General features: G+C 45.0%; 1 protein-coding gene across 8 annotated transcripts in view; it reads right to left on the bottom strand.

Annotated features, from left to right (window-relative positions):
• Positions 1-13,885, bottom strand: part of POU6F2 (POU class 6 homeobox 2) — a 495,570-nt gene that overhangs the window by 120,150 nt on the left and 361,535 nt on the right. For all 8 annotated transcript variants that reach the window (XM_058725457.1, XM_058725452.1, XM_058725455.1 and 5 more), the window contains one exon: positions 5,993-6,342. In XM_058725457.1, coding sequence (XP_058581440.1) covers positions 5,993-6,342 — 350 coding nt within the window. The remainder of the gene's footprint in view (positions 1-5,992; positions 6,343-13,885) is intronic.

Raw genomic sequence — 13,885 nt, 5'->3', positions numbered from 1 at the left:
GGGCGGCTTGAATCTTGCATCTGAGTGCCTCCCTTGCCTCACCCTAGTCTTGGTCCAGGTTAGGAGAATTCTACAGTGATTCAGCCCCGTGTAGGCGCGAAGATGTCTGAGTTCTTTTAGAATCACCAAGGCCACAAAGGGATTATGAGGTGAATGTGCCTGCAAAGGGTAGCAGAATATGCCACCCCCAAACGTGTCACTTCGGCATGAGGATTATTTCAAGCCGAAGGCAACTAAAAACAGGTAGATATAAGAAAAGCTCTCTGACATTCCCTATTTGCCAAAAGCAGGGCATAAATGTGTAAAGACGTGCCCCGCCCCTCCCTCTCTACCGGGAAGGATGGCAGTTGATGACTGGGAACAACCCGAGAGCCTTTTCAGCAATCGAGGAATCTGTATAACAGATCTTGCTGAAACCAGCCCATACCGCTGGGCAATTCCTCACATATTTGCTTTCTCACAACTTGCCATCCCTGGAACTTCCATGTCCTTCTCCTTTGTCTTGTCCCTTCTCTACGAATGTGTTGTTCTTTTGTGAAAACGCTACCCACCGCTACGTAAACCCCAGTTCTAACCACCCGCTTTGAGTTGCACATCACTGAGTGCTCCCAAGGGTGACGCCCATGCTAATAAGCTCCTGTTTGGTTTTCTCCTGTGAGTCTGTCGTTTGTGAGTCTAGTTTATGGGCCCAGCCTGAGAACCTGGGATGAGCAGAGAGGACAAAGATTGTTTCTGTCCCCTGCACCGGCATGGGTCACCCAACCCAGTTTCAGAGGTTTGTGATATAAAACTGCAAATAGAATAGAAGGAGCTCGAGAGAGTGTCTCATTTTACCCCCTCGCTTTATAGATGAAAAAACTTAGTCTCACAAAGTTTTAACTCATTCCAGGTTAAATGAAGACTAACTGCTGGGGAGAAAGGAGGTTGGCCCAGGGTGCTGAGCCCCTCTCCCTCCATCCCTCCCTCCCTCCCTCCCTCCCTCCCTTTTCCTTCCTTCCTTCCTTCCTTCCTTCCTTCCTTCCTTCCTTCCTTCCTTCCTTCCTTCCTTCTTTCCTTCCTTCCTTCCTTCCTTCCTTCCTTCCTTCCTTCCTTCCTTCCTTCCTTCCTTCCTTCTTTCCTTCTCTCCTCCCTTTCTTTCTTTCTTTCTTTCTTTCTTTCTTTCTTCTTCCTTCCTTCCTTCTTTTCTTTTTTTCTTTTTTCTTTCTTTCTTTCTTTCTCTTCCTTCCTTCCTTTCTTTTTTAAAGTTTTTATTTTAATTCCAGTTAGTTAACATGCAGTGTTACATTGAGCCTTTCTATAGGAAGAAGCCATTGGAGATCAATTTGCTTTCAAAGGATGAAAGTCATGTGCCTCTAACTGCTTCTCAAGGGGTTGGGCTCTTTGGTGATAATATATCACCCTCTATCACTCACACACTTTGGAACTTAGCGTTGAAAGTTTTGTGGGAAAACGTCCCACATGAGAAGATCAGGAGGCTGTGTCCACTGCATAGCAGAGGTGGAATGGATGCAGTTTTACTCCTGGGTGCCTGAGTGGTAACAAGACCTTTCCCTTAGCAAATGCACATGGTTGAGAGCAATTTTATACTATCTCTCGAGCAACTTCACCTCTGAGGAGGTGACCATGCCCCTCATTCCTCAACAAGCATAGATAACTTTCCCTCCCCTAACTGCTTCCATGGATTTCTCTCTCCCTCTGTTATTTATTAAAATGTGCAATACAACAAGAAAGGGAAAAGATTATCCTGCCTCCTGCCATGCAAGACGACATGCAGAAGGCCAAGGTTAAATGCAGCATTTGGTTTCGTAAGCTCCTCTAATGCATAGGTGTGGAAAAGCAATCTGGGACCACAGTTTACAGCAGTGACTCTCTGAGGATAAAAACTTGACTTTAATTTGGACTCTCTGGCTAAGATAAAATCTGCTTCTGCTATCATTATCCCACTTATGTGTGTCCCCACTTTCTTTCCACTCTGCCACCCAGCTGAGTGGGAAGAAATTAACCTGACCTTGAAGAATACTCACAGAATCTTCAGGACCACTGAGTTTTCAATAGCCAATACTATTCTACAGGCCTACCAACATTTCCATAGACTCCCAGGCCTGAAAAGGATCTTAAAAATTATATAGACCACACATTTAACAGACAAGGAAAACGCAGTCCAAAGAGCTAATGTGACTTGTCCAAAGTTGTCAGCTAGTTGGAGGAGGGTCAGAACGAGAGTAAGACCTCAAACCCTGGAGCCCCCCTATTCCCATGGCACTGTGACGAGGCTCCAACCACATCCGGCTTATCTCCAGATCACTGACGAAAGGGCATGCGCGCATCAGGGCTTTTACACAACGTTTAGAATTTCCCTAGTGCAAATACAGACTCCCAAGGAACGGTCTCCAGAAAAGCCATCTCAAAGGTCACAGAAAGGAGGTATTTCACCATTCTTATGCTTACAGGGTCTTTATCCAGATCAAAATTATATGCTGAAATTAAAACCGTACATTGTTTTTTCTACCTAGGAATGATGAGACCCTATATTTTCCTCCCCAAAGTTGCTTCCATTTATGTTTCTGATCTGCTCCTGCCCAACCCATTCTGTATGTCTAGTTTCAGCTTCTGGCACAGCCCGGGGCCAATGGGTTAGGGCAAAGGTAAGAAGTATGGATTGATATTTATCCTGAAACCTAAGGATTAAATTCAACTCATAGGTGTGTTTTGTAAACCCAAGTCTGCTTTTCTTATTTATCCTGAGAAGTATAAATTCTCTCCTCATCCTTCCTGAGAATGAATTTGTGGGTGGGTAGCTCTCGAGTGCCCATGGAGATTCCAAAGACAGCCCTCCAGGGGCCAGCTCTGGTACCCACGCTAGACACCCAGCTCCCCTATAACCCTGAGCAACCAAAAATTAGTGCTCTGAAGTGACAATACTCAAGACTCCTATCTGTCTTGAAGCAACAACCTGGTTTTGTAAATGCAGTCAATTTCATGGAATTGAGTAAAAGGGTGGAAAACTTATATTGCAATAGTAGAGCAAAACTCAACCAGAACTATTTGGAGAGTTTCAGTCTAGAGTGATACAGCCTGCCAGCTCCCTTCACTTTTTTTTTTTTTTTTAATTTTCATCTCGAGAAATGACCTCACCCAACTAGACTGACACAAGCCACTTACATTTATTATGTTTTTCTGAAGATGTGACAGCCTCTGTACACTTGTAGAAATAATTATTATTCTCCGAAGTTGTTTTTTAAACCTTCTGAATTCCTGGTTTTCCCTGACAACCTAAGTTGCCTAGTTCTAAACTGCTCTCTCGCAAGCAGAGTTTGAACAATGTAAAAGGACAAAGCCCACATGAAAACAAAGAATTGTAAAATAGAATTTAAAATGTCATATCTGATTTTAGTTGATCTTTGTTCTTTTAATCATCTTCAGACAAAAACACTTTACTCCGGTGCATAAAGATCATTACCTTTGAGAGTTAAATATCTTTGCAGGTCCTCTTAAAGTTTTCTTTTTAGAAAGTTCAAACATTTCATGTTCCACAAACTCAAAAACCCCTCAGTTAGTGTAGAAAGAAAACAGTATTTCAAAACCATGGAATTCTTCATTTTCTTTACACATGCCTATAGTAAAGGGGGGAAAAAAACCTTTTTCTTCTTAAAAATTAGTTCTCTATCTACTTGGCAATATTTTAAAATGTTTTACTATATCATTCCTTCAGTGGTCATGCATTAGATCCACAGAAGTTAAGAGTATTACCTTACCAATGTATTTGTTAAGTTTATGAGTTAAAACCTCAATAGGAAAGGGGCGCCTGGGTGGCTCAGTTGGTTGAGCATCTGACTTCGGCTTAGGTCATGAAATCACAGCTGGTGGGTTTGTCGGGCTCTGTGCTGACAGCTGGAGCCTGGAGCCTGCTTCGGATTCTGCGTCTCCCTCTTGCTCTGTCCCTAACCCACACGCATTCTGTCTCCATCTCTCTCAAAAATAAATACACATTAAAAAAAATTTTTTTAAAACCCTAATAGCAAAAAAGAATATTCTCTCAAGGTTGTAAAGAAAGAAATGTGACTCTCAGCCTTCATTTCTTGCAAAAACAACACAAAACGCAACAGGTCCCCTGGATTTTCATAGGAAACCATTGAATGACTTCTGGAAGTTCTCCTGTTGGAATTTATTTCCATGAGGCTGATAGGTCACCTCATCCACAAGTCCTATCAACAGCCATTCAAATGGATTGTCTACATCTGACTTTCAGTGGCCAATAGAGATTTATAAGATATTGACACTGTTCAGAAAAGACTGATGTCCACAGAGCTCAAAGTGTCGCTCCACTGTAAGGAACACTGGACTGGATACAACAACTGGGGACTGAGCTAAGTAACTTCATCCCTCAGAGCAGTACAAGTTCTTTTCGTTGGTAATTTCTCCTATTTGGGTGCCTCACATAGAGGAAGTGTTTAATCATATGGTGTGTAGGTCCATCTAATTTAACTGCTCCTAAAAAGCATTAAACTCATTCTCTGGAATAATAGAGTTGAATTCCAAATGCTAAAAACATTAGGATGGCTGCAATCATGCATCTTGTAAGTTTGATTGTACCTATTTTCTCTGTAGGTGCCAAGTGCACACTTTAGATTTTTATAGCCTGCGTTCATGGCAGTCCCAGGTCAAAGGCATTATGTTGTCTCGCACTTGTAAGATTTTAAAAAAATACACATTCAAACCCGACTCAAAAGAACGTTCACCTTCCAAGCAACAACGACCCAAGTGCCGGGGAAAATGCAATTACTCATCTTACCCAAATGGTTTCATTTCCAGGAAAACTTGGGGCCACCATTGAGAATTCAAGTTCATAGCAACAAAGTTAGGGGACAACAAACAAAATCAGTTCTCAAATGCTAAGTTTAAATCCACTGGCCTCTCTGTGTGTCAAGTTAGTGTGGCCTTGCATACTTTGCTGTTGAGGACCTGGGGACTCATGGCTATTGTCCTCAGGTAGGGGAGGGCCGCCTGCCCCAGAATCAAGGAGGGGGTTGAGTTGGCATTTGAAATGAGTGTATGGGCTGCTCACTTTGTTGGACTTTGTCACTGTATCACCAATGCACTAAATCATCTGTCGTCTCACTGGGGAAAACATCACTATGTAAGTCAAAACCTGGGCTATTAATTTCTGGATCTGAGGTGTTGACACCACAGTCATTATATTCTGAAGCTAATTTATTTTAGAGGAATCTAAGTTAAGAATGGCTTTCTGAACTTTAAAGTTCTGTATTCCTGAATGATGGTCGATTAAGGATAAGCTCTGGTAGTTAGCCTGAATATCTATTTTTGATGCCCTGGGCCTCAAGGTAAAAAAAGTCAATGTATAGAAGCTTTATTATTTTATAAAGATGCAGATTTGTTGAGGCTGTTTGCATAATTTTAGAGAATTGTTAGTCCGTGGTTGGAATGGTTGGAATCTGGGACACAGACCAGGGGCTGAATTTCTTTACCCTCCTAACCCCAGAGAGTCTTTAGAAAAATAGAAACAAAAGAGCACAAAGTACTTAAGGTAAGACACTGTTGTATTCATAATATAGAGAAATAACCACCATGCCTCATGGACAGGAGATGCAGTTCTCCACGGGGCTACAAAACTGTGCTGGTAATAATTTTAATTGGATGCTATCTTTGCTGCCTTCAGAAAGTATCATAAAATGGAATTATTACAGGCTACAAGTGCACTTACAGTGCCGGCCTCTCACAGGAGGAAACAGAACACATTTATCCATTGGAGGGCAACATCAATGGGCTTCTATTTGTTTCCTTTACATGCATCCCCAGCCGCCTGCTATTTGCTTCCTCTTCCCTACGTCTAGGAGATCAATTCGAATTAGGTGCTGCAGACCTGGGTGCTAAGTCTGACCGGCCCTCGGCCTGGGGGTGGGGGGCGGCGGGGGGACGGCGCGACCCCGAGGACAGGTCCCCCGGAGCTCACGGGGCGGGGCGGGGAGCATACCTGCAGAGGATTGGGTGGCGTGAGCGGCGACGGAAGGCCATGTCCCGGAGACTGGCTGGCTTTCTGAGGGGGGCTCGCGCTCTGCTGAGTCGGAGACGGTTGGTTCTGGCTCGGGGGGTGGGGGTGGGGCTGAGGCTGCTGCTGGGGCTGAGCTGGCGGAGCCGGCGGCTGTTGGGAGGCGGGAGGCGGCTGCTGGGGCGGGGCGGGCTGGGGCTGCGGCTGCGGGGGCTGCGGGGGCGCCTGCGGGCCGGGCGGCGGGTGCTGGCCGGCGGGCGGCGGCGGCGGCGGCGGCGGCTGGAGCTGCTGGAGCTGCTGGAGCTGCTGGAGCTGGGAGTTCAGGGATGAGGTAGCTACAAGGAGAGAAAGGGAACGTGCAGGTGAAACACACTCGGCCGCGTCCCGCTGTGTCCCCGACCGCTTGCTCCGCGCGAGCTCGTAGTTGGCTCTCTCGCCCTCATCGCTCCGGTGCCGACCGGGGTTGTGGGGCGCCGGGAGGGAAGAGTCACTTCCTAGGGGAATTGTAAACTTTGGGGAGGACCAGCGTGTCACCCGTCCGGCATTACTTTGCAGGGTACCGTGCAGTGCGAGCCGAGGGTGCCCCAGCAATGGGACTAACGTTTCCCTGCCTTCTCTCGCTCTTCCTTCCCGCACTGGCTTGGGAAAGACAATGCTTTCAAGAGTTGCTTTCAACTGTAAAAGTTCAACCCGTTTACTTCTTTCGGCAAATGCTCAACCCAACGGAAACTAAGTTGTTTGTCACCTCCTTTTGATCAGCAGTGCCGTCGGTGGTGTCGTTGGCACCCGCTACTTCAGACATGTTAGTTTCAAGTTTGTACAGTTTTGGTTTTTTTTAAATTTCAAGATGGTACATGCTTCTCAGCTTTGCAGAGATAAAAGCCTGAGTGGGAAAATTTTGCCTGCTGATCAAACAGACAGGGCTCCCTTACCCCCACCCCCAAACCGGAAGGCTTAGAGAGCAGGCTACTGTGAACCCTGCAGTGGTTACTGGACACATTATCACCTCAAAACCAGGCCAGGGACTGAGAGAATGATATCATCTTTTCAAGATTCCCTTGTTCTTTGAAAAGTAGGAGTTGGTGGGCCCATCTTCTTAACGCTGAGCGCAGTAAATTTGTTCTCATATGCCCATCTGGCTCTGAATGATTTCTGCAGCAGGAAGACAGGTTGGCCAAAGAATGATCTAGAGAAAATTACTGCGACAAGTTCACCTCCTTCTTTGCCTGAATCTCAGTCTAAAAGCTTTCCAACAAGCCTACAAATAAATATAAGGGTCGATGTTGAACCCATTGGCCTTGGCTGCAATGTCTTCCTGCTTCTCCCCTACCTAGAATTAGTCAAGATTTTCAACATTAATAACTCCTCTTTGTATGCTAACTAGTTTGGATATAAATTTAAAAAATAGAATTAAAATAAATAAATAAGTAAATAAATAAATAAATAAATAAAAACTCCTCTTTGTCACATTAAACTAGTTCCTATTTTTAAAGAAATGCTCCTTAAAAAAAAAAATCTTGTGGTTCCATAAAGTGCAGGTATTGCACACCTGCCTTCACACAACAAATATGTTCTTGGGAAGTCTGTGTACATTGATTCGTATGTTGAGGACACCTAGAGAACTTTGTAAGAAAACCAAGCAGTGACTATTTTTGTAAATTTCAGAGTCATTTCGTTAGGCTTACTGAACATCAGCTAGGCACAAGTACTGTGCCAATGCGTAGGACTCAAGGAGCCAATCCTGCCTTCACGGAGTTCATCATCTATTTATTGGAGATCAGATTAACTCATAGGAAACAATCAGGTTTGGGGGTAATTTTACAGAGTCCTGCTAATGGTAGACCAAAATGACCCAGAGAGTCAGGACAGGGAGTTTTCTTTGGGTTAGAGAGGCCAGGACAGTGTTCACAGAGGGTGCCGAAGGAGAGCGAGGACGGTTCAAGAGAGTGAGCGTCATTCCTCGAAAGGAAGGAAGAGAGGATATTACAGAATGTGAGAAGCGCCCAGATGGCACCGCCTGTCTTAGGTGATATTTCTGAAGGACAACGTGGAGAATGGACTGCCGGTACACAGGCTCTGGGAAGTTTGGGATGACTTTAGAGCTCAGAGAGGGTGGAGAGCCTATCTTTTGAAAGTGATGGAAAGACAGATCACTCCCAATTAGCCTCTGGTGTAAGTCAGATTTTAAATACATAATCGGGGGCGCCTGGGTGGCTCGTCGGTTAAGCGTCCGACTTCGGCTCAGGTCATGATCTCACAGTCTGTGGGTTCGAGCCCTGCATCAGGCTCTGTGCTGACAGCTCACAGCCTGGAGCCTGCTTCCGATTCTGTGTCTCCCTCTCTCTCTGGCCCTCCCCTGCTCATGTTCTGTCTCTCTCTGTCGCAAAAATAAATAAAAACATTTAAAAAAATTAAAAAAAATAAATATATAATCGGATTTGTTTATTTTTATTTCTTTTTTAAAAATCAGGTTTGTTTAAAGCCAGGCACACACGTATTGGTGAAACGGTAGTTTGACGGCTCCCAGGGGCACCAAATACTAATCTGTGCTCTCAGACACCACGTAGAGCTTCCACATTGGACCAGTTGGGATGGCAAGTTTTCACCGGGTTGCTGAATTACTCTAGGTCTGTTCAACCACTCGGTCCATTGTGTGCCCTGCCTTGCATGTGAGTCCAGAGTGCTCTGGGACTCCAAAGGTAGAGACGGTGTGTATGAAAGAAGGCTGGAAAATACCCAGTCAATGGGAACTCTCTGAACCTTCTGCCCAATTTTGCTGCAAACCCAAAAATGCTCTAAAAAATTAAGTCTCTCTAGAAAAAAATACCCAGTCATCCCATTTACTGGAACTTTAAGGGAATGGTCTGGTTTCACTACCCGCCCATTCCTATCTTACAAAATCACATTTTATTGACAGTTTGGGAGCCCAGCTCAATTCTGACCTCCCAGGATCTTCGGCAATCTGGAAGGTCCTGGAGGAGTGGGATTTGATCTCTCTTGGTAGAGTTACAGATCTGGGGAATCTGCATCTGGCCTCCTGCCCGATTCAAATCAAACCCGTCCTGATTTCTTTCAGGTGGGGGGGCACACATGTCAGCGCCTATTTTCATGGCTGACTTAAATACCATACTGTTTCATTTTGGTTAGAAAAGCATTTATCTAAATCAGCATTTAGAAGCAGGGTAGACTGGGGAATATTGGCAGACAGATATTGGCAGATGGGGAGGTGCAGCAGACCCTAACCTACTAATGAGACACGGGTCCAAACGTGTCTTCATTCCTTTATGTTGCTATGTTCACATTGCTTGGCTCTTTCCTTCCCATAACCTGCAGCTTGTCTGGAAAGGCATTAAGTTAACCTCCACAAAACCTCTTCGAGGTTTTTACATAAGCTAATTTGGCATCGGTAGGCAACAAATGATGGATAATAAACTATGTCCAGGCGTGTACTGGATGCAAAGAAAAGCATGAGGGGTTTATACAAGAATGCAACGCTGGTCTAAACAGCAAAGCCACCTACATAACACTGTGTAAAACGAAAGTGAAAAAAAAAAAAGCAGTAAAGCACGGAGCCTCTAAAACAGCTCATTGTATAAAGCGTACTGAGATACACACACAAGATAGGAAGGTTCAAAGACATTTAACTATAGAGAATGTTTGTGGATTAAATGATAATTGTTGAGTGTGAACTCTGACCCTATGCATGGAAGATTAAAGATTGTTACTTTCTGGGGGCGCCTGGGTAGCTCAGTTAGTTAAGCATCCGACTTTGGCTCCGGTCATTGTTCTCACTGTTTGTGAGTTCGAGCCCTGCCTGGGGCTCTGTACTGACAGCTCGGAGCCTGGAGCCTGCTTCGGATTCTGTGTCTCCCTCTCTCTCTCTGCCCCTCCCCCACTTGTTCTCTCTCAGTCTCTCTGTCTCTCAAAAGTAAATAAATAAATTTTAAAAAATGATACTTTCTTCCCTGGTATTTACCTCCTTTTATGATTGTTTCCCCCCTGTCTGGTTACTATACACTACGTAGACCAACAGTAAATGTAAAATTTAACTACAATATCAGTCGCTATGAAGGAAAAAAAGAGATGCATAGAAATTGACATTACATTCACTTAACATTTTTCTTAAACTTACACTTTTAAAAAAGAAACCCCAAACAAAATTCCAGCCAACTCTGAATTTCCTAGAGAGAACACTGTGGCGAAACCAGTGGCTCGAAACCTCCCCAATAAATAATTTAATATGACAAAGGAATAACCAGGAATCTTCCATTTCTCCATTTGTTCGGTTTCCATACGTCAGCTGTAAATTAGAAAAACTTTCTTCTTTTGAATCTTTGTTAGAGGTTTCCTCAGGAAAGCACATACATAACAAAGCCACACGCCCCTAGAGGTATTGGAATTTCATTGGCTGGGATTTACATAAGGCTACTTCCAAGGCAGGGACATGGCAAAGTGAAAGCGTCGGGCATATGTGCACATGAAGGGCAAGTCCATGAAAGATTCTGGAGAAATACAGATGTGTCTTATACCTCCAAGGTATTTGAAACACCGTAGGACCACAGAAAGCAAAATGGCACTCGTGTATCAGAGGAAGTGCTAACTTTTGTTAACACAAAGTATAACATCATGTTAATCTAATCACTCTGTGGGGGGATCTCAACTTCAGCATTTCCTTGCACTTTTCAGGCTCAGGCATATATGGGCATGGCTGGCACACTGGCAGTTTGGGTTTGACAGCGTGCTGGGAAGGGGGACAAACTAAGTCTGCTTATGTATCTCTGGGCCTGTCTGGGAACTTGGAGTAGCCTCATAGCAATACATTGACAGAGGATAGAGGATTTAGGCCAAGGAGAAGGAGCCGTGTGAAGGCTTCTCCCCAGAATCCTGGGGCGTCTGGGTGGCTCAGTCTGTTAAGCAGGTTAAGCGTCTGACTTCGGCTCAGGTCATGATCTCACGGTTCCTGGGTTCAAGCCCTGCATAGGGCTCTGTGCTGACAGGTCAGATCCTGGAGCCTAGAACCTGCTTCAGGTTCTGTGTCTCCCTCTCCCTCTGCCCCTCCCCTGCTCGTGCTCTGTCTCTCTCTGTCTCTCAAAAGTAAATGAACATTAAAAAAAATTTAAAAACATAAAGTGCCCCGGAATCCTGAGAAAAGCATAATGGTAATGGCTATTCAAATTCATCCTTAGTCCCATTCCCTAGTGCAAGCCTGTTCCTAGGCAGAGAGAAAGGGCACCAAGTAAAAACAAAGAGGGCAATGTATGAGGCTAAGTGCAAGGAGCCAGATGCCAAAGGCTATATACTGTATAATTCCATTTATATGAAATGTGCGGAATAGGCGAATCCATAGTCACAGAAAGCACATTAGTGATTGCAGAGGCTGGGGGTGGGGGCTGGGGAGTAACTCCTGGCAGGTATGGGTTTTCTGGGTAGGGTGTTTAAAAAGTTCTAGAAGTAGATAGTGGTGGTTGGACATCACAAAGGTACTTAAAGCCACTGAATTGTACACCTTAAAATGGTTCAAATGACAAATTTTATGCTATGTGTATTTTACCACAATAATAATAATAATAATAATAATTGCTGTTTCTCCATATTCACACACTGGGAGCCAAACTATACTGTCTCGGGATGCCACAGGCTAGGAAGGCAAGCCTTCTCCACTCTGCATGGCTTTGCAGCTCTGATGGCTCAGGTCAGCCACCAGTGAGGGTTGTGCCTGGCGAAGCACAGGGAGGGACACGGGCAGGACCGCAGGATGCCAGGTGGCCAAGAGAGGAAAACGCCATGCCCACCGCACGGGCACGGGTCTGACAGCACAGAACAATAGGATCGCTATCAAAGTGAGCCACGGGCTTGCTCCTGAGCTCTGGCGAGATACTCCTCCAGAAACGCCAGAGAAAAGTATTCTTCCAAGTGGAAGGTGGACACTCTGTGTGAGCAGGTGGAGACCAGTGATGCAGTTTGGGTTCAAAATAAGACAGTGCTTCATAGTTTGGAAAGTACTTAAATTTACTATGAATGACTTAGCTTTTCAAGACAACCACGTGGATAGATGATACCATTGCCATGCTGTACATGTTGAACTTGGGCTCAGAAGTTCACACAGCTTGACCTTTCCAAGTTTACCTAGCAAGTGAGTGTTATGAATGGCTCAGTCTTAGGTGCGCGTCTTCCAAGCCCTGAACATAAGAGAATCAGCTGTATGGATGGGCCAATCTATTTCCTCCTGAGGGCTGGAACAAAGGTAACTGCACACTCACACAGGGAGGGATGCCGTCTGAGGCTTTGCTCTTGAGAAGAGCTGGTCCAGGCACCTGGCTACAGAAGCTAATTTGGAAGTGTCTGCTCCATGATGAATCGTTCAGCTCCTGGGAAAGCATGTACAGTTGTACCTCTGTCCTGCTGCAGGCAAAAAATTTTGAAAGCCTGCTGATAGGAAATGTACATGTGTGTTTGAGGATAAAGATGCTAATTTGAGGGCAAGACATGGGTCGTTATAAGGAACAGAGACATGGGGTTGCAGGAAGGGAAGTGAAAAATCTGAGCAGAAGGGAGGTGGGGACGGGCCACACAGCAATTTATTTGTGTCACAAGTTTGCCATCATGGTAAGAGAATATCTCGTCTACACTTAGACATCAGGCAGAAGCTATACTGGGCTCAGCTTGGTGACATTTTAAGTATCTGAGTAGGGGAACAGCTTATATTGTCCATAGAACTCTGTGACACCCTTGTCTCTTGAGCATTTTTGGTGACAGGAAGAGTTCTTTCTCTGGATGGATTTGTCCTTAACCAGGAACAGCGACTCCCAAATCGGTTCAGTCTTACAAATCACTGGGCTTGCGGGCCACCAAAAAGAAAACTCATGCTTCCTGATGTAGCTCTTGCTTTCCTAACTCTGTATCTGTCTATCTATCTATCTATCTATCTATCTATCTATCTATCAATCAATCATCTATTTATTGAGAGAGAGAGAGAGAGAGAGAGAGAGAGAATCCCAAGCAGGCTCCATAGTATCATTGTGGAGCCTGATGTGGGGCTCAAACTCATGAACCATGAGATCATGAGCTGAACGGAAACCAAGAGTCAGACACTTCACCTACTGAGCCATCCAGGCACCCCCTCCCCCCACCCCAATGCTGTAATTATTGTTCACTTGTGTTGCCCACTAAAATCCCCAGGAGAAGAAAAAAGAATGGAATCTAGAACAACCCAACCAGAGGAAGTTGAGTTGGTAAATCTGGATTTCTGCTTCCTCCTGTGCCCCAAGAAATAACATCCAAGGTAGCTGAAGCAAGTGTGCAGATCAGGAACCCTTTGGTTCCCTCGTTAAGGGCATTTCCAGCCTGCACTGGTGGACAGGAGCTTTGCAAAGTGGATGGAAAAAACAGTGTGTCGGGAACGGAGGACTCTGAAAAACCTGCAGAAGGTGAGAACTTTTGGGGGAAATTTGCTTTTATTTTTGGCAATAGTGTTAAAAGGAAGCAAGATCCATTCTGCTTCAAAGATTATGATGTGTAACCACCTCACGTGTGGCCATGGTTATAGTTCCAGAAATATCTTTAATCTGTCATTTGTTTCTCTTGCATGTAAGGCAGAGATCTCAGCATCTGTTGGGGTATCAGGAGAAAACAAAGAGAAAAAAAATTCTCCCAATGAAAAATCCCTAGGGGCGCCTGGGTGGCGCAGTCGGTTAAGCGTCCGACTTCAGCCAGGTCACGATCTCGCGGTCCGTGAGTTCGAGCCCCGCGTCGGGCTCTGGGCTGATGGCTCGGAGCCTGGAGCCTGTTTCTGATTCTGTGCCTCCCTCTCTCTCTGCCCCTCCCCCGTTCATGCTCTGTCTCTCTCTGTCCCAAAAATAAATTAAAAAAAAAAACGTT

Source organism: Neofelis nebulosa, chromosome 4 (genome assembly GCF_028018385.1).
Source record: "Neofelis nebulosa isolate mNeoNeb1 chromosome 4, mNeoNeb1.pri, whole genome shotgun sequence".
Taxonomy (NCBI): domain Eukaryota; kingdom Metazoa; phylum Chordata; class Mammalia; order Carnivora; family Felidae; genus Neofelis; species Neofelis nebulosa.
Note: the sequence above shows the minus strand (reverse complement) of the source record. Positions and strands in the feature narration are given on the sequence as shown.